This window comes from Panicum hallii, chromosome 1 (assembly GCF_002211085.1).
Source record: "Panicum hallii strain FIL2 chromosome 1, PHallii_v3.1, whole genome shotgun sequence".
Classification (NCBI taxonomy): Eukaryota; Viridiplantae; Streptophyta; class Magnoliopsida; order Poales; family Poaceae; genus Panicum; species Panicum hallii.
In genome coordinates, this window is record NC_038042.1 from 3,980,802 (window position 1) to 4,001,572 (window position 20,771).

Below are 20,771 nucleotides of genomic sequence, written 5' to 3' on the forward strand. Positions count from 1 at the left end.
CGCACTTGGATTGCCCGGATGAGAGGACTTGGACGAGAAGAAGAAGACCTAGAAGATACGGTCTCCCACCTGTCCATCTACCTTACTGGCTTGGATGCACTCTGCCGCGAACAGGCGGCACAACTGAAGCAGCTAATCAGTGGGATTGAAAGGATAACCCAGGAGCTGGAGGAACAACGGACAAGAGCTGCAAACGCCGAATATTCCTTAGCCGCCCTTCAAGCCCAGATGCAAGAATACGAGAACCGCAACGGAATAGGTGGATGGATAGAAGAAGAAGAAGAAGAACCCATGGAAACCCATTGGGATAAGGGTACTCAGACCGAAAATGAGATGGATCGGTTCCTTCCAATAAAGAAGCGCTCTATCAGGACCGAGGAAGAATCCCCATGATAGGATTAGCACCCCGAGCTAAAACCCTACCCTAACGACCACGTATCCATGAAAACTGTACCATCACTGTTGTAATAATAACTGTTATCTACTCCTTTTGCACCTGTGCCAGATTGTTTACCCTATTCTTGTTTCAGATGGCTGAGGAAGGATGGACCCAGGGCGATTGCCAAGCTGTACCTGGCTTCCCCAGCCTTTTGATCAACACCCTGGAAGGCCTTGGCGTTACGGAGCGCCCAAGGTACTACAGCCGAGAGTACATGCACCATGGTACCCTCCGCTGCAGGGTGATCCTGGTCGTCGCCAGGAGCAACCGCTACCCCGACCTCCAGCCTTGGCGAGTGACTGCCACAGGGTTTAGACACCAGGACGCCTACCCCTTGGCCATCAGAAAAACACTCCGTTATTTGTGCCGGATTTTTGAAGAACACCTCGCCCCCACACCAGCAAAGTTCTTCCCGCCGGCCATCAGAACCCCAGTCTGGGAAGCACGCATGAGGAATCTGGAACGACGTCGCCACGAAGAAGGTCCCCTGTACCAAGTGGCTACTTACCTAGCCGCCCTAGACCAACTCTTTGATGAGCAAGCCAACCTTCTGAGAGAGCAGACCCATCGAGCCGAGCAAGCGGAGCTCGCAGTGAGATTACAGCAGATCCGAGCCGCCCACGCCGAGGCAAGAGCTGCAGCCGCGGTCAGTAGCGAAGCAGTCGCCCAAGAGGGCCTCAGGCAAGCCCAAGACCGGTGTATGCAGGATTGGACCCGAAGTGGAACACCAGTCCCGGCAATTGGAGAAGACCATGTTCTACTCGGGACACCCGTCATAGGATGGGGAACGCTCTTTGGGAACACACAAGCCCCACCCGAGAACCCTGAAAGTTCCGCCGCCGCCGCCGAAGGAGATGCTGCAGCGCAACCCTCGACCAATGGAAATCCAGAGGATGGCGAGCAAGGATCACTCGCGCTCCTCGCCCCAGAAGAAGGCACGCCCCGCGAGTAGAATGACCGACGCCACCCTAGTGATGTGTCCCCAACCGCTTTTGTTTAAATTGTGCCTGATCCCGGACGAGTAGTACGAGACCTAGCCTTACCCCAAGCTGTACCCCCGTTGCAGTATTACAGTTGTTTGTGCTTGTTGTTTGTGATGTTCTGTGCTGGTTTGTTGTGTGCTACGTGTTATATAACTACTGGCAGGAGGTAGATTCTGCCCTATATACGAATTAAACAACTTAAACATCACCTAATCTTAACCCCACTCTACCCAATCGACAGATGGTTCCCCGGAGCGTCACGAGGGCCTCCCGTAGCCGGAACCCCGCAACCGCTGGTGCCGGAGCATAGCCTGCCGGACAAAACCCTCCTCAGGCAGAACAGGAAGTAAGCCAGAACCGAGGAGAAAATCAAGGAGGAGAGCAACTACCACCACCCCCACCCCTCGGAGACTTGGCACAGATAATCCACAACCAGACCCTCATACTGGAAACATTGGCCAACGCCCTCGTTAACCGGCAACCACGAGGGCAAAACATGAATGACAAGCTGACAGCTTTTCTGAGGACCAAGCCGCCCACCTTTGCCGGATCTTGCAACCCTTTGGATGCAGACGACTGGTTGCGAGTAATTCAAAGGAAACTCGATCCATTCGAGTGCCAGGACCGAGACAAAGTCCTTCTGGCAGCCCACCAACTCACCGGAACAGCATTATCCTGGTGGGAAAATTATTGTGCTGCAGCCGAGGATGCCTCTACCATTACTTGGGAGGAATTCGTGAGGGAGTTCCGCCGCTATCATATCCCTTCGGCCACCATGAAGCGCAAAGCGGATGAATTCCGCGCACTGCAGCAAGGAAGCATGACGGTGGAAGAATACACCCACCGGTTCATAGAATTGGCCCGATATGCGCCGAAAGAAGTGAGCGACGACGATAAGAAGCAAGACATGTTCAAGAAGGGGTTAAACCCAGAACTCCGAACCTTGCTTACCCCACAGATCTACCCGGACTTCAACACCCTGATGAACAAAGCTATCCTCACGGAAAGGGCCAAAGCCGAGGAGAGGAAGGATAATAAACGTAAATTCCTGGAAAGTAAGGCCCGCCAACAAGACCGCTATCAAAAGCCGAGGAACTCCAACTACACTGCACCAAGATCTCAGGCCCCGATGCAGTATAGAACTCAGTCTCAAGTGACAGGATCACAGGCCCCGCTTAAGAGCCAGAATACCACGAGGGCCCCGCAGAGCAATGCAAGCCAGGTCATCCCCGACAACAACAATGTTAGGGCCTGTTTCAACTGCCGAGAGATAGGGCATTACATTGCCAATTGCCCTTATGCCAAGAACAAGCCGGCTACATCAGCCTTCTCCAACACGGTGAATGGGTCCAGACCAGCCCTAACCGGCGCCAACCGAGTGCCTATTCGCAATAACGACAACAGCCAGCAGACGAAACAGCCTCAGCAATCATTTGGACGAGCCCGCGTCAATCACATCGACGCGCAGGAGGCCCAAGAAGCTCAGGGCGTAGTGCTCGGTGAGTACCTAGTCAACTCAGCCCTGGCAATAGTACTATTTGATTCTGGAGCATCGCACTTGTTCATATCCTCAAGCTTTGTGGAGAAACACAAAATACCCACAGTACTACTAAAAACACCCCTACTAACCCGGACGCCTGGGGGCGACATCAATTGTCGATTAGGTTGTCCATGGGTAAGGATCAATTTAAGTGGGGTAGAATTTCTAGCAGATTTAGTAGTACTTAAGTCTGGGGGAATAGACATGATCCTTGGAATGGACTGGTTAAGCCGACACAATGGTCTCATAGGCTGTACCGACAAAGTGGTACACCTAACAAACCCTGAAGGAGTACAAGTGATCTGCCATACCCGGAATAGTAAGTTTGACCCGATGGTGTTTAGCATGGAAGGCCAGCCCTTAGAAGGAGTCCCGGTAGTAAACGAATACCCAGAAGTTTTTCCCGAAGAATTCCCCGGTATGCCACCAGACAGAGATATAGAATTCGTCATCGACCTTATCCCCGGAACCTCCCCTATAGCCAAGAGACCCTATAGGATGGCAGCCTCTGAATTGACAGAATTAAAGAAGCAACTAGAAGAACTGCAACGAATCGGCTTTATCAGACCAAGCTCGTCGCCATGGGGAGCCCCAGTCCTATTCGTTAAAAAGAAAGATGGGAGTATGAGGTTGTGTGTAGATTACCGAGCACTGAATGAAGTTACCATTAAGAATAAGTACCCCCTCCCCAGGATTGATGACCTCTTCGATCAGCTAAAAGGAGCCAAGTACTTTTCAAAGATCGATCTGAGGTCAGGATATTTTTAGCTCAAGATTAGAGAAAGTGACATCCCTAAGACAGCTTTTGTCACCCGCTACGGGCAGTTTGAATTCACCGTAATGTCCTTCGGACTAACCAATGCCCCTGCCTATTTTATGAACCTCATGAACAAGGTATTTATGGACGAGCTGGATAAGTTTGTCGTAGTCTTTATCGACGACATACTTATCTACTCCAAGAGTATTCAGGAACATGAGCAACATCTGCGAGTAGTATTAGAAAAGCTGAGAATACATAGACTATATGCCAAGTTTAGCAAGTGCGAATTCTGGCTGGAGAGAGTAGCTTTCCTTGGTCACATTCTGACCGCGGAAGGTGTAGCAGTGGACCCAGAAAAGGTCGAAGCAGTTTCCAACTGGCAGCGGCCAACTAACGTTGGTGAAATCAGGAGCTTTCTTGGATTAGCCGGATACTATCGGAGGTTTATTGAGGGATTCTCTAAGATAGCCCGACCCATAACGGAGCTTCTTAAGAAGGAGAAGAAGTTCGCCTGGACAGAAAGTTGTGAAAGAAGTTTTCAAGAGTTGAAACAAAGGCTGACAACCGCCCCAGTGCTGACCCTACCGGACATTCACCGGGATTTTGTCATTTACTGTGACGCATCCCGACAAGGGTTAGGGTGTGTGCTGATGCAAGACGGGAAAGTCGTTGCATATGCTTCCCGCCAACTCCGGACCCATGAGCAGAACTATCCGACCCATGATTTGGAACTTGCAGCCGTAGTGCATGCCCTTAAGATTTGGAGACATTATTTGATTGGAAATAAGTGTGAGGTTTACACCGACCATAAGAGTTTGAAATATATCTTCACCCAACCGGATTTGAACCTAAGGCAGAGGAGATGGTTGGAGTTGGTTAAGGACTACAATTTAGAGATCCATTACCACCCCGGAAAGGCAAATGTAGTAGCCGACGCCTTAAGCCGGAAATCCTATGGGCCCAAAGCTGATCATCTGCGCGAGGAGATGGCACGATTAAATGTGCACATTGTCCCGCGAGGTTCCAGCCATGTGCTGAACGTCCAACCAACACTAGAGGATAAAATTAGAGAGGCTCAAAACTCGGATCAAGAGCTAGTAAAGATCTGCAAGCAAACTGGAGAAAACAAAGCACCAGGTTTTAGAGTGGACGACAAAGGAACGTTATGGTATGAGGATAGAATTTGTGTACCCCAGGATGGAGACTTCAGGCAGACAATCATGGACGAAGTCCATAACTCGGCCTACTCCATCCACCCAGGATCCACCAAAATGTATATGGATATAAAGCAAAAATATTGGTGGAATGGGATGAAGGCGGATATTGCACGATTTGTGGCTCATTGTGATACCTGCCAAAGGATCAAGGCCGAACATCAAAAGCCGGCAGGATTATTGCAACCCTTGCCTATCCCGGTCTGGAAATGGGATGAAATAGGAATGGACTTTGTAGTGGGTCTACCCCGAACACAGAAGGGACACGATTCCATATGGGTAATAGTGGATCGACTCACTAAATCGGCTCATCTTATACCTGTACGAACCACTTATGGTGGAGAAAAGCTGGCAAAACTTTATGTAGAAAACATAGTAAAGTTACACGGAGTGCCTAGCCGAATTGTCTCGGATAGAGTGACCCAATTCACCTCTAGGTTCTGGAAAAGCTTGCATCAAGCCATGGGCACCAAGTTGGATTTCAGCTCTGCATATCACCCACAGACGGATGGTCAAACCGAAAGGGTAAATCAGATTATGGAAGATATGCTAAGAGCATGTGTCCTAACCTATGGAAAGGACTGGGAGCAGAGTCTGCCCTATGCGGAATTCTCGTACAATAATAGTTACCAAGCCAGCTTGGGCATGTCGCCATTCGAAGCCCTTTATGGAAGAAAGTGCAAAACTCCTCTAATGTGGTCGGAAGTTGGAGAACGGGCCCTAGTAGGACCCGCACTTATAAAAGAAGCAGAGGAAAAAGTAGCGAAAATCTGCGAGAAATTGAAAACGGCTCAGTCCCGACAAAAGAGCTATGCAGATAAGAAGAGGCGGGAAATAAGTTTCAATCCGGGAGAATTTGTCTATCTCAAAGTCTCACCCATTCGAGGGACACGAAGATTTCAGGTACAAGGAAAATTAGCCCCCCGATACATTGGACCGTATCGGGTTCTGAAGAGAGTCGGAGCAGTGGCATACCGACTAGAGTTACCAGAAGAAATGTCAGATGTACACCCAGTGTTTCATGTTTCGCAATTGAGAAGGTGTTTGAGAGTACCCGAGGGAGAACATGTACCAGTGGAAACAATAGACCTGCAGCCAGATTTGCGATATCAGGAAGTACCGGTCAAAATTCTGGACACTGTCACCAGGAGGACAAGAAACTCCGAAGTACGGATATGCAGAGTCCAATGGAGCAGACACGGAGTAGAAGAAGCAACCTGGGAGCGCGAGGAGGCCCTAAAGAAAGAATTCCCCCATCTATTTAGAAGCCAGCCGAATCTCGAGGACGAGATTCATTTAAGTGGGGTAGGTTTGTAACGCCCCGAAAAAAAATTTCAAGCCTAAACTACGCGATAGAGTATTCCGACTAAAAATTGATTCACCGTAAAACCCTGACCCTCTCTGCCACACGTGCGCGTTGCGTTCCCCGCCCTGTGCCACACAATGCCCGGCCTCCCCCACGCGCACCGCCTCGACCCTCGCCACCGCGTCACGACGACCGCGCGACCGCTTTCCGCAATTAGCGCCGGCGCAAGCCCTTTCTCGCGCGGCGCGCGAATCCTGCGCGCGCGTGGCCGACCGGCCGCGGTCGCCGCCGCGACCGGCGCCGACGCGCCCCACCCTTTTCTCCCTTTTCTCTTTTCTCTTTTCTCTCTCCCTTCTATTTCTTTTCTCATTCCTTTTCTTTCTTTCTTTCCTTTCTTCCCTCCTTTCTCCTTTTTCTTTTCCCCCTCTCCTCCCTCCTCCTCTCCCCTGCTTCCGAGCGCCGCTCTGCCACGCCGGCCCCTCCTGCTTGGCCCCGAGCTGCGGCCCCCTCCCCTCCTGCGCACACGCCGCGCGTGGCCGCGTGCCGCGCCGCGCCAGCCGCCGCTCGCGCTCTACCCGGCACGCACGCGCGCCCGCGACGCCGCGCCGCCTGCCACTACCGCGCACGCCCGGACGCCGGCCAAGCCGCCCGCGCTGCCCCGGCCGTGCTGCGCACGCACGCCCACCCCTCGTGCTCCGCGTGCCCCGCGTACCGCGCTGACCGCCGCGCCGCGCCGCCCGTTGCCGCGCCCTCGCCCTGGCCCGCGCCGTGCCGCGCTACGCGCGCACGCGCGCACGGACGACGCGCCGCCCGCCGCTGCTGTGCCGCGCGCGCTGCACAGCGTCGCCCCACGTGCCCGCACGCGTCACGTCGCCCCGGCCTCGCCGCCTGCGCCACCACTCGGCGACACGGACGCCACGACGCGGCCGCCATTAAGGCGCTCCGCGCCGCTCGCCGGCCTCCCCACCGGCCACCGCCACCCGCCGCCTTTGAGGGCCTATAAATAGGCCCTCACCCCGCCCCTCTTTCCCCACGGCCTCCACTGCCACCGCCTGCCACCTCCCTCGCCTCCAGCGCCGCCGCCGCCCTCGGTCCGCCGCCGCCCGGCCTCCACGCGCCACCCCGGCCCGAGGTGAGGCCGGGGATCGGTTCTCCTCCTCCCCCTCTTCCTTTTCCCCCACCCCCTAGCCGCCACCGAGCCCCGGGCCGGCCGGATTTGGCCGCCGCCGGTGCCCCCTTTTCCCTCCTCTGTTTTGTGCGGGGGAGAGGAGGAAGAAAGGGGCCTTTTTGCCCGAAGCCCCCTCCTTTTTCCTGTAATACCCCAAAGGAACCCCCCCCTTCTCTAGATGCCCCCTTTTTGCTAAAAAGACCCTACTCTTTCTAGCATTTCGAACCAAACCCCTCGATTACGTAAACCTAAATACACTCGACACCTTTCAGCGTACCCTGAATATTTCTAGGATTCGCAAATAGGTCCTTGTCCTTTCCGTATAGTTACGAATAGGCCCCTAAACCCTTGTTTAGTCCCTGAAACCGTCTTTAACTCGTCATTTTATGTGCGAAACGACCTCCGATCGACCCGAAACTTTACCACGCCCTTTCTAGTATAGTTCTAGCCATGCCATTAAGAAACCACCCAAAAATATTACCCCTACCTCCATAGCTAAATTATTTCTGATTCAAGCTCAACGATAAAAGCTTTTAATTCTTGTGCTTGGTTGTGTGTCTGTTTGTTTGCGTCGTAGGACACGGAGTGAACGAGGAAGGTCCCGACTGTGACCAAGTGAACGAGGACCAGTGCTGCGACCCCGAACCCGTGGGACAGTGCTTCGATCAGGATTTCCCGCAAGGCTTTGACGATGGCAAGTTCAATTCCGCCCTTTGATGCATGTTTTTGTCCTAGTTTTTATAAACACAACCCAGTGGCCGGTTTTATAGAATTGCATGGTTTTGCATGCTGGAAACCTGGTAGGATAGCCACCCTTGTTTGAAATAACCATACCTTGACCGCCTGATTTATAAAGAAAATGCGTGTGTGTGGGAAGGGATAAAAATGTGGTTTCGAAAGACGAGTCAGACGGGGTGGATGGCATTTCTGTGTGAATTGCCGTTGGTGTGCTCGTACTTGTGTGGTAGGGCAAAGGAGGGAGATATCCATCCTGTCACCCCTAAGGACCGAGTTGATGTGACATCTCACCTAGCTTCTGGTCGTGCGAACCACTTGACCGTTGTATGGGCAACGGCTTAGCATAAATCCCACTAGTTAGCCTGATAGTCATCAGGAGAGCTGAGAGCAACGGGTGACCAAGGAGAAGGGATAAGCTCTGTGTGACTTATGCCCTGGTTAAACCTCGGAGGTAGGTCGAATGACCCCTTGATGGATCCCGTGATGGCTAGTCAGGTCTAGCTAAGGTGGGTAATGGCTTTGTTGGGATCTGCACCGACACTACGGTGATCGTGCTGTGGTACCCCACCTGTGGGTAAAGTTGCACACCTCTGCAGAGTTAAAATTTATTCGAATAGCCGTGCCCACGGTACTGGGCAAGTTATGGTGTGGTCACATAACTGGTGTTTATCTCTGGGAATGGATGGGCTGGTGTGAGTTGTTTGGAAAGTGTCCGGCAGTTGTGCCGTGTGCTACGGCGGACGGGGAGTCCGGTAGCAGTTTAAAACTTGGATCCGTGTGGATCAACACCGTGTGCTCCTTGGTACAAGGAAAACTCGTTTTAAAAATGTTTTTAAAACAAACCCCTGCATACAACAGAGTTTTCCGCAAACGAACCATAACCTTATTCCTTGGATTGTCCTGTGCATTAATTTTTGTTATACCCCTCCGTGGGTGTGATTGGACTTGCTGAGTACGTTTGTACTCACCCCTTCCTTACTTTTACAGTGGAAGACCCAGACTACGTCCCCGAAGACAACGAGTAGGGTTTCGTCTTGCACCCAGTCTTGCCTGTGGTTGAGGCCCCGTTGGATTCCGTATGGCGCAAGACTCTGATGATCCTCTTTTCGTAGCTAGTATATTAGTGTGGGTTTTAGTTGTAATCCTCGCGATAGTGGCGCTTCACTGCCCATTACCGCGCAGAGTTGTACGGTGATGTACCATCTGATGTAATAAAAGTGTTATCAGCCTCCTGGGACTGATAATTCAACACTTTTAAGTCTTCCCTGATTGGGGGGGACGCTTCAGTAACCTTCGTATAACCTATCGCCGTGGGTTCCGGTTCAGAAAACTAAAGTTGCCGGGATAAAAACCGCACAATGCAACCGGAAGCTATGCTTTTTAGAACAGTATAAGGCTGCAAAATCAATGGTTATATCTGAACATAGCTGTTAACCATCGATGTGTTCTGGGATATGAGGAGACCCTTTTGAAGGTCTTCAGGCTGAAAACTTCTGATAGCTGGTCATCAGTTCAGCAAGTAGTGAAAAGTGGCGAATAATCTCCTTTCTTAGAAGGCAGTTTGAAATGTTTCGAGACGGTATAAAAAGAGGTTGCTCCATCTGCACTAGATCTGATCATCTGTTAGGTTCAGATCGGGTCAAAAGAAACCCATTGTTTTTTACTTCGGTCGGAGCCCGAGCTGACTCGACCACCGGACCGGATTTTTTGACCCGAGGCTGACCGGCACGTGATGGGGTTAGGTTGGGTTTGGATCGGATCAGGTAAAACCCAATAATTTCAGCATGAGCTTGGCCCATATATTGGCCGTGTCGAGTTTTTCGGGTGGGTCGGATCGGGTTTGTCGGGTCCGTCGGCTCGTGATCAGATCCAATCTGCGCCGATCAAAAGGCAACATAAATGGTGCCGGATTTATCAGATAAGCGTTGCTGCCGTCCGCCAGTCCTGCACCACCGTGCCGGGTGAGGTGAAGAAGAAGTGCGCGTGGTGTGGTTGATACCGACGTTTACAGGGAAGGGAAAGCTCCGGGCTAGGCACGTCACGCGATGGCAAGCTAGCTAGCCCATCACTTCCGCATCAGCGCACCGATCTTTCCACCGCTACGCTTGCTGGCCTGACCGGACATGCGGAATTCGCCGCCGCTGACTGCTGACCTGACCGCTGGTCCGTTCGACGGGCTTGAACAATGAACACTGGACTTGCTGTTCGAGTCGACGGGCGAATCCAGCATGAAGAAAGTTTGAACACCCTGGCTCATCATTTCCTCGCAGCCTCTACTTTCCAAAAGCGAGGCTGCCGTTGCCGGCCACTGCCAGGAAACCAGAAGAGACTTTTTTCAGCTTGTGATTGCCGGGAAGGCATCGCTCACAGAAGATCTATGACAAGTAAGAGGGAAATTATTGGCAAATCACAAAATCATTACTGCCCGAGACTTACCCCAGTAAGGCAGCAACCTTCATAGATAACAACCAATCGGCAGTCGTTCAGGTTTCAGAGTTCAGACAACTGAAGTTGCAGGGAAGGGGCCTGCAAAGTGGCTGCAACAGCAACGATAGCCCAGTTGCCCACTGCGGCTGGGAGTCACCCCACTTTCCATCATAAGTCTGCAAGCCTGCAACGTTGATGGTCATGTCTGAAGAAAACTGTTAACTACTCCTATTAGTTACTCAAAAGCAGAAAATTTAATGTGTTCTGCAATATGGACAAAGACCCTTTTGAAGGCTAGTCTCTTCAGACTGAAAATATATGGCAACTGATGCTCAGTAAGTACTGAAAGTCTCGAGCAATCTCTCCTCTCACAGAGAGTCTGGAACAAAGCTCTAATAGATGGAGCCAGACGGCCTGAGATATTCAACCATCTCTGCACTGGTTAAAAGGTAACAATACATGCATAAGCGATGCCTGATTTATGGTATATATGGGTGATTAACAGGACAGGATTAGATGCAAAATGTTACTTGCTAGCTCCTAACAACATTCAGATGAGATGCTGTGTAACCAGAACTGCAATCTTGCTGGTACTGGGAAAGCAAAACGCATGGAGTCAAAAACATTAAAAAAAAAAGTCTTCTAAAGGGGGTACGGCGAGTTCTTATCTACGCGGAATTCAGAATCAGCTGAAACTAGGTTTGTTGCTTTAGGATAAGTTTCAGTGGACTGAAATCAGTCCGTATTCATCCATCGTCATGTTGAATAGTAGTCCCAAGGTAGCACAAAATCCAGACTTTGGGTCAAGAACATAAATGATGTATACGACCGAAAGAGGAAGAAAGAAAGCAGTTAGCAGTTGGAAATAAATGGGTCAAGAATATAAATGCTCGGTGCCTCGGTTCAAGTACCTGAGTGTGCAACTAAATTCGGAATTATTCAGAAGTTCCAAAATTTCTTCAGTCTCCAGCTTTCTACACCACTATTATATTGTTGCGCGGGAGAAGGATCACATCATTCAAATTCTATTGTTAAGCAGTACCCATCAGACATTAATCCCCGTACAGGATGTTGCGGCAAACCAATCCTCATGCTTCAGAATTCACATGGTGCACTACAACACAGAGCATGGAATTCCCGATGTTGTAAACTTAACATCGAAAATTTCTTAGAAACGGCAATCTTTTATGGGTTCATTTCCTTTTCTGCATCTCTCTTTACAAAAGCAGAAATTTCATGGCGGAGTGTACAGCAGCTATCAATCGTACACGGCACGGCACGGCACGGAGCACTCTGCCGAGCACCGAACGAGAACCAAACCTGTATGGTGTATTGCCCACGCGTGGGCAGGACGCGGCATCACCTCGCCGGGACGGCAACGGCGGCGCGGCAGACGGGGCAGGCGGGCGACCTGGCGAGCCAGCGGTCGACGCAGGCGGCGTGGAACGCGTGCCGGCAGGCCGGCATCGCGCGCCACCGCTCCCCGGCGCGCGCGGCCTCGAGGCACACGGCGCACGGGGAGGCGGAGGGGGTCCCGTCGCAGCCGCGCGGGGGGGAGGGGAAGGCGAAGGTCGGGAGGCGGCGGAGGTCGGCGGGCGAGAGCCCCGCGCGGAGCGGCGACGGCGGGCCGGGCGACGGGACGCGGTAGCGGCTGCCGCGGTGGTGGCGGAAGGCGCGCGCGGCGACGACGAGGACGAGGAGGAGCACGGCGGACGCGGCGGCGAAGAGGAGGAAGATCGCGATCGCGGCCGCCATCACCGCAGCCCGCACGCCGAGGGACAGGATGCGCGCGCCGGCGCCCTGGGGCCGGGGGCCGGGGCGCCCGCGCTTGGCGACGTCCCGATCATGCGGAGGGGGAGGGGGAGCCTGAGGCTCCTCCGGCCGCGCGGGCGCGGCGGGGACGACGAGCTCGCGCGCGCCGGCCGGGGCGGGCGGGGCCATTTTGGATGAGGCGGGCGGCGTCCTTGGCGCGGCTCGCGGGAGCACGGGCTCCGCGGCGTGGGCTTGGAATATCCGGCGGGGAAAGATTTCTGGGGATCGGTGGGCAAGCCGGGAATTGGAAGGGCTCCCCCTACCTTGAGCTTTTGGCGGGCGGGTCGGCGTGAGGGCAAACGGTTTTTGTAGGAACCAGGAGGAAATTAATGCAAGTCAAATGAGGCGCTATCTGGTCTTCCTGCAGACGCGTTGAATACGTAGGAGTTGCTGTGCATTTGGTGAATAACCGATGACTGCCTCATCTGGAATTCAAGGATTTTGGGGTGCATGTGAACTGAAACGATGAATATCACGAGTCTAATTGATTTCTTTTACCTTTTACCATGCTACCCCTCCGTTCCAAATTATAGTTTATTTTAGCAAATCTAGATATATATCTAGCAAAAATTATGCATCTAAATTTGCTAAAACAACCTATATTTTGAAACGCGATCATGAAAATATTCTTAAGGCTACTCCCTTTATTCTAAATTATTAGTCTTTTTAATTTTTCTAAATTTATAGGATTTGCTATGCATCTAGACATAATATATACGTAGATGCATAAAAAACTATGAATCTAGAAAAATTAAAATGACTATTAATTTAGGATAAAGGAAGTATTATATATACTCTCTAGAAAAAACGATAAATTAGGATGGTTTATAAGATTTTGGGTGCCCGTCCTTTAACTTACATGTTATCTCTCTCTACGTACTCTCTCTATTTCTATTTAAATATCGTATTAAATTTGTCCTAAGTTAAATTTAGTTAAGTTTGACCAAATTTATAAAAATAATAATAATATTTACAATACCAAATTTATTTTATTGAATCGACCATAAAGTATACGTTGATAATGCATATGTTGGATAGTATAGTTGTTGCTATATTTTTTTATATAATTGATCAAAGTTAATTAACTTTGACTTAGGACAAACCTAATACGACATGTAAATAAAAACGGAGGGAGTAGGTCAAACCACGATATCAAATTTCATTTAGGCTCTGTTTGGATTATTGGAATTGAATTCCATTCTAATAATCATAATTTAGATATAAATTAATTAAGCTAACATAGTTGTATGTATAATATATTTGATATTATTGTTGGCCATATGGTAGAGATACTTATGCACTGCACTTTTGCTATAGGGATGCAAATCGAAGAGTGTGTTATAAATTGTGCATTGAGAATCTATAGAATCAATTTGCATCTCCCACCTCTATGAATTTAAGATAAATTTATATGTATACTTTGCAAAGTTGTGGAATATCATATTCCAAGATAAATAGTCTACTTAAGTAGATTCCAAAATTTTAAAAAGAAGAGATCCAAACACAACCTTAGTGGAAATAGGCCATGCCCCTCGTCCCACTCCCTCTTAGGTACGCTGATTCCCCTAAGTGTAACATATTTAAGCTTAATTCTTGGTAATCCAAATTAGATAACTACTGCAGGCTCCCCAGGCAAATATTTTTTTCCAATAATGAAAGAAAAAAATTAAATTACTCCTCGCAACTATAGCTAAAGTCCAGATAACCCCCTCTAAACTATCGTTTGGCTCATTTTTAACCCCCACCCCCACTATTTTCTTTGGTTCAAATCACCCCCTAATATAATATATTTTCATTTCTCCATGTATAGGTGGAGTTTTAAGTTAAATTTTTACAAGATGACAGTACACATCATAATACATGTTAGAAAAAATACATCATAATTTTTATCATTATTTTGATAGATTAGGATATTTAATAATAAATTAATTATTGGAGTTCAAAGTTATTTATGAACATTGTGATGTCCGCTGCTTCCCAGCAAAACTTGAAATTAAAATTCAACTTGTGTATGGAAAAAAATAAATTGTATTAGGGTTAAAATGAACTAAATGGTATAGTTTAGAGGGTAAATTGAATCAAGTTATAGTTTAGAGAATTATCCAGACTTTAACTATACTTGAAGGTAAATTAATTTTTTTTCCTAATCCTTCATGGAGGAGGCGGCATGGATACACAATTAGAACAATTAGTACAAAATAAGATCGAAGCTTACGCCACATAACAGTCCAATATTATTGGCGAGCGCGAGGAGTGAACAGTCATCCATAGGATGCAAAGAACTTCGTAACTCTACACTTTAGACATTGACACGTCTTGACAAGCTCCTCCATTTTGTCATCGGTTTAATTTGCTGCAAACAAAGAACAGAACCTAAACCCAAAACACATTGATCTGAGTCATGCTCCGCTCTTAGGCTGGTGCCAAATGGGGGCGGTACCGCCCCCCTATTAGCGTGGCGTAGGCGGGAGGCGGGCGGGAGGCGGTCGGGTGGGAGAGAGAGGGCGAGATGGATCCCGCTGGGCGGGAGCGGGCGCTATCGCCCCGCTCTCGCCCGCGTTGGCAGGCGCGCGGGGGCGGGAGGCGGGCGGGAGCGAGGCGGCGCGCTGGCGTCGGCGTGCACGGGCGAGAGGAGTGGGACGGGAGTGATGTGGCGCGTTTCTATTGGTTCACGCGGACTATCCGTTGAACTAGCCGTTATTTGACCGTTTGAACTCAAAAAATTTAAAAAAAATTGCAAAAAAATCCAAATTTCATCCCTAACCCCCCTATAAATACCCCACCCGAGTTTCACTCCTTGCTCACCCCATTTGAGCTCATTTCCCCCATCCACACTTCAATTTCACTCTTCTCGACACTATGTCTTCATCTACCACGAATTCGAGTGAAGGAATGGAGGCTGAAATGATCGATGCGCTCCAAGCGGAGTATGAGGAGGCGATGCTCAATCTTGAAGAGGAGTCAAGCAGAAGGCAACGTTGTCGACGCTACATCAGGCGTGATCGTGAGGGTGCCCATGATCGGATGTTCCAAGACTACTTCGCCGACAACTGCGTTTATCCTCCTAATTACTTTCGGCGAAGATACCGAATGAGGCGTCAACTTTTTCTACGTATTATGCATAGATTAGGTGAATACTCTCCATATTTCACCCAAAAAGAAGATGCTTGCAACCGTCATGGTCTCTCTCCGCTACAAAAGTGTACCGCGGCCTTACGCTTGTTAGCTTATGGAGGCGCTGCGGATTCGATAGATGAGTACCTAGAGCTTGCTAGATCAACTGCATTAGATTGTCTAGAAAAATTCTATGAAGGCATCATTGACTGTTACGGGGATGAGTTTTGCCGTCAACCAAATATCGTGGATACTCAGTGTCTACTAGCGAAAGCCGAGGAGCGTGGCTTTCCGGGCATGCTAGGGAGCATCGATTGCATGCATTGGCAATGGAGAAACTGTCCGGTGGCACATGCGGGGCAATTCACAAGGGGGGACATAAAACATCCCACCATTATCTTAGAAGCCGTTGCATCGTATGATCGTTGGATCTGGCATGCCTTTTTTGGAGTGGCCAGGTCCAACAACGACATCAATGTACTCAATCAGTCGTCGTTATTCACTGATGTGCTTAGATGAGAAGCACCCGTAGTGAACTTTACGGTTAATGGACATGAGTGCAATAGGGGTTACTACCTTGCCGACGGCATCTACCCCTCTTGCCCGGTGTTTATGAAGGGTATTACTCTTCCGCAGTGTGAGAAGCTTCAGGTATTCACAAATGCTCAAGCAACTTGGCGCAAAAATGTTGAGTGTTCGTTTGGACTGCTCAAGTCTAGGTTCAACATTATAGCAGTTTCCGGACGCTCTTACTCACAGCGTACTCTTGGGTTGATCATGCGTGCATGTGTCATCCTACACAACATGATCATAGATGACGAGCGTGATACCGATTTGGACGAGATCTATAAGACAGTTGCATCTAATGTCGGTCCGCCGATCCACAACGATGCACCACCAACCCTAGCTGCCAGAATTCAGATGGACACCGAGATGAGGGACTCACCGATGTATGCACAGCTCCAGCAGGATTTGGTTGAGCATGTGTGGGCACATAGTCATACTTAGATTTATGTAATTTTTTTATTTATTATGTAATTTTTTATTTTTTATTAATTTTTTTATTTATTATGTAATCGGTAACTTTTTTAAGTTGAATAAAATTTATTTCTTGAAATCTTTTGCATATTCGAACAAAGGAGGTTGAAATAATTAAATCTGAAAAAAACCTGACGTGGAGGAGAGAGAAGTGAGAGCTGGCACTATAGCCTGTGTATTGAGGAAAAAATTCTGTGCGGCGGTGCCGCAAACCGCTCCTGTGCGACACCGCCTCCGATTGCTGCAGCGTGGACCTGTATTCTCATCTAACGGACGGAGAAACTAATCTACCGATTTCCCAGCTCCGGCTCGCACGGCATCGGCTTGCATCAGGATTTCCGGCCACGGCTCCTCAGCCTCGTACGCCTCCTCAGAAGCTCGGCTGGAAACCGGAATCAGACTCGCCTTCGGTCCTGCACGCACCTCTTACCGGACTCTTCGCCGTGTTTAAGCCGCTGCCAGGTTAGGCCTCCCCACCTTCGCCCCAGCCCCAAGTGTGTTCCCTGCCATCATCTGTACCTGATTTAGCCGTTGTTGCCGTGAAATAGTTTCAGCTTTCCATTAGCTCTGCAGTGGCTTGTTCTCACACCCGTAAGTGTTCGATGAAATGCCAAGTAAGAGAAACATTAGTATGACGCGGTATTTAGTTCAATAAATTGGATCATCATTTTTGCACAAATTGATGTGTAAATTTTTTATGTTCTCTGTGACTTTAACGAGTTGATGGTGCTTGCAGCTTCAATAGAAACTCTCAGGAGGCATTGCTTAGATGATGGACCACGAAGCGTTGATTTCAAGTCCTGCTGTGAGTCTGATGTGAGGATCGAGCAAGATGTGTTGATTAAAAGTCCTTGTGTGAGTCTTGTCTAGCTGAAGTACAAAGCTGTGGCCGTAGAAGCATTGTTTTTTGGTTCGGATCAGATTTGATTCGTGTGTTCCTGAGACAACAAGCAACAAACAAATATATTGCTTCCTCTGCGCTTCCTGAAAGTGAAGTGATTGTAGGTAGGTTTTGGCCGCATATATAAGACTAGCAGAGATCTGTGTGAAAACTCATGGAGAGCATGTAAATTTGGATCCTGCAACAGAAATAAATATTGAGTTTTGAAATCAATTATTCTGGTTGTTCTAGTTAGCAAGATTGTTGTGTTCTTTAATACATGTCAGACTTATTATGGTCGGCAAGATTATTGTGGATTGAAACAACTCAACTTATTGAACTAATAATAAATAGCATTAGCTGATACAGAATCAGCAGCCCAATCTGTCATCTTACAATGAAAATGGTTGCATCATATTACAAATAACCAAAATAGCAACTATCAAATATTTTCATTATTTGGCACACTATCAAAATGTAATTTCCTAACAGCTGACACAACAACTTGATCAACTCCAAGTAGAAGACTTGTGTATCTTTCTTGTACAGCAGAAGCATCAATTCCTAAAGAACTCACATACATATTAAAGTCTGGCATTGTGACATTAGTATAACCGCCCTGGAATGATGGAATTGCACAGCTGAAGGATGGCCACACATATAAGTGGCTTCATGTATGTTTTCATTTGTGCCATTTTCATGTTCTCCTGTAACCAACAATACAAGTTAAAACAGCCAATGAATTGAATAAAGCACTACATATTGGGAAAACTGCTATAATCGGTAGAATCATTACCTTTGTTGTTGCTACTTTTCTTTTTCTTCCCTTTTCTCTTTTCAAGTGATATGGTAGACCGTTTATTCTTTGGACCTTTCACCACACGGGGCACTCTAAACGATATTTTACCTGCTAATGTATTTGTAGAACAGTCCGGTAAAACTGGAGGAACCTCATTGTTTTTTTCTTGCACCTTGCTTATAGAATTATCTGCTTCCAAGTCCAACCTATCTATGGCTTTCTCCAAATCATCAAGAAGCTCTTTTGACAGCGAACACTTCAATGCAAACAGATATTGCCTTTCGTGAGATACGTGCAGCTTGAGTTGTCAAATTTTTCTTCTTTGTTCCTTGGCTCTCAACAAAAAATTCTCGTTTTGCATATTTTGTCCATCTATTAAGTATATATTGTGATGGAAAAATAAAAATATCTTTTATGTTGAAGACTTTGAGGGCGTGCTTGCATAATATACCTAAAATATATGGAAGCCGTTATGCATCATTTTTTATTATCAAAATAAATTAAAATTCAAAATTAGTATACACACCTACGGATTCATACTTTCTGCAAGAATATTTGATGGTCATATCTGTAGTGTTGAATACAACTGTTGCTCCATAAGAAGATTGCATATGTGTGACCATGTATGTGAAAACTGACCCCTCTGTTTGTAACAATTACCCGGTTAATAGAAATTGATCCTTAAATTCTGTCTCAAACTCTAAGAAAATTCTCCTTGTATATGATTCAGCTGCAGTCTTCAACATAGGTAAATTAGGGCTGTAAGTAACTGGAATCTTTTGACGTGAATGAAAATCTGCATTCACCTTATTTTCACGGAGACTAGCAGATACCTTCTCACATTCTACAAGAAGCTCTGAAAGACCGAATTTCCTACGAAATCTTTTCTTGAAAATATTATTCATTCCTTCACTCCTTTGAGTGGAGGTCATATCAGCTGTAAATGAGTCACGGTAGATAATTGCCCATTTTCTTCTCAAAGCATATAGGTTTGACATCCATTCATTATCCTCAAGATTGTATTCCTGCAACAAGTCATGCCACTTCTTGTTGAAGTAAAATTCATATCTATCTTCATACACACAACTCTTAAAAGCAGGTAGAAACTTCTCAGGGTGTTTCTGAATTACATGCCCAAGATGTTTAGCTGCATTAGATAAATATGCCATATACAAAGACGATGACTTGTGTTTGGTAATACATAAGCAATTGCACCTGCCATAGCCACATCTTGATCTGCGAAAATTATGCTCGGATGCTTGCCAGACATTGCTTCCAAAAAGGATTCAAACAGCCATATAAATGATGGAATTGATTCATCAAATATCAATACAGCTCCAAAAATTATTGTTTGTTTGTGGTGGTTGGTGCCGAGGATTGGAGAAAAAGTCATTTCAAACTTATTAGTTTGAAATGTGGTGTCAAATGACACAGCATCACCAAAGCATGCATAATCCATTATAGACTGGCCATCTGCCTAAAAGAAATTAGCTATTTATACGACCAGATTCCTCATCAATATCAACTGCATAAAAAATATGGGATACTCTATTTGCTTATTCCTCAAATAGTTGCATAGTGTTTGTGTATCATTGGATTCTAAATACTTCTTCCGTTCATGACCAATCTCATTATTGCAATCTATCTTAGTAAATGACATATTACCAGCTCCTTCATAAAACTCCTTCATGAACTCAAACACCTGGGCAGGCTTCATCCCAGCTTCTCTAATCTGTCCAATTAGCTTCCTATCTGCTTCTGTGAAACGTCGTTGGGATCTTAGATTTTTCGTCTTATTTGGACTAGCAAGATAATGATTGTGCTCAAATACAACCTTTTGCACCATCCAAACCCCTTCCTTACTAACACTAAATTGAATACGAGCACCGCACCTTGTCCTTATCATGCCTTTCGATGATGAATCATCTTTCGCATGTCCTTCACTACTGCAAACAAGATGTTTCTGATATATGGTACCATCTGATCGGTGCCTCGTCGTGCTCTTTCTAATACTAAATCCAATTTTACCAGCATAATTATTGTACATGTCATAAGCATTGACCTCTGAATCGAAAGCCATTCCAACTTCAGGAACAATCAAAGTTTCCTTGATTTTATCATTGATCTGTGGTACGTGGGTTAACAAGATGTAAGTACGTTCATGCATGATCAGACAATATCAATGAAAAATAATGAATGATCAAACAACTAGGTAGTCTTACGTGAGTTGCTTGCCTCCTTTCATCTCCATGATACCCGATAGTTGCACTGATCCTATTGTCTTCAGACCCGTCACCAAGCCCATCTTCAAGCCCAATGACCATGTTGGTTGGAGATTGCACGGGTTGGGGTTCCATGTCAGGTGCTAGAGGTGAGGATGAGGATGGATTAATTTCCATGGCTGTGGTGGCAATAGCAGCACCATCACCTGGCAACGGCGCGGCCAAGGCGATGACGGCGGCGTGCTTGCTAGAGCCAGGGTTGGTCATCTTACGAGGGAAGGCAACCTGCAACCTGGACCAAGCCGCAAATTCCTAATGCAAGCCGAAGCCA

At 47.7% G+C, this 20,771-nt stretch overlaps 1 protein-coding gene across 1 annotated transcript; it reads right to left on the bottom strand.

Annotated features, from left to right (window-relative positions):
* Window positions 1-11,409: 11,409 nt before the first annotated feature.
* On the bottom strand, window positions 11,410-12,727 carry LOC112888942 (RING-H2 finger protein ATL56-like). The gene has a single exon (XM_025955353.1). It carries the CDS (start codon window positions 12,514-12,516, stop codon window positions 11,935-11,937), a length of 582 nt encoding a protein of 193 aa, XP_025811138.1. The 5' UTR covers window positions 12,517-12,727; the 3' UTR covers window positions 11,410-11,934.
* Window positions 12,728-20,771: the final 8,044 nt, after the last annotated feature.

Excerpts from the sequence above, each read along its gene's own strand:
- LOC112888942 (XM_025955353.1), bottom strand. The coding sequence starts at position 12,516 with ATGGCCCCGCCCGCCCCGGCCGGCGCGCGCGAGCTCGTCGTCCCCGCC.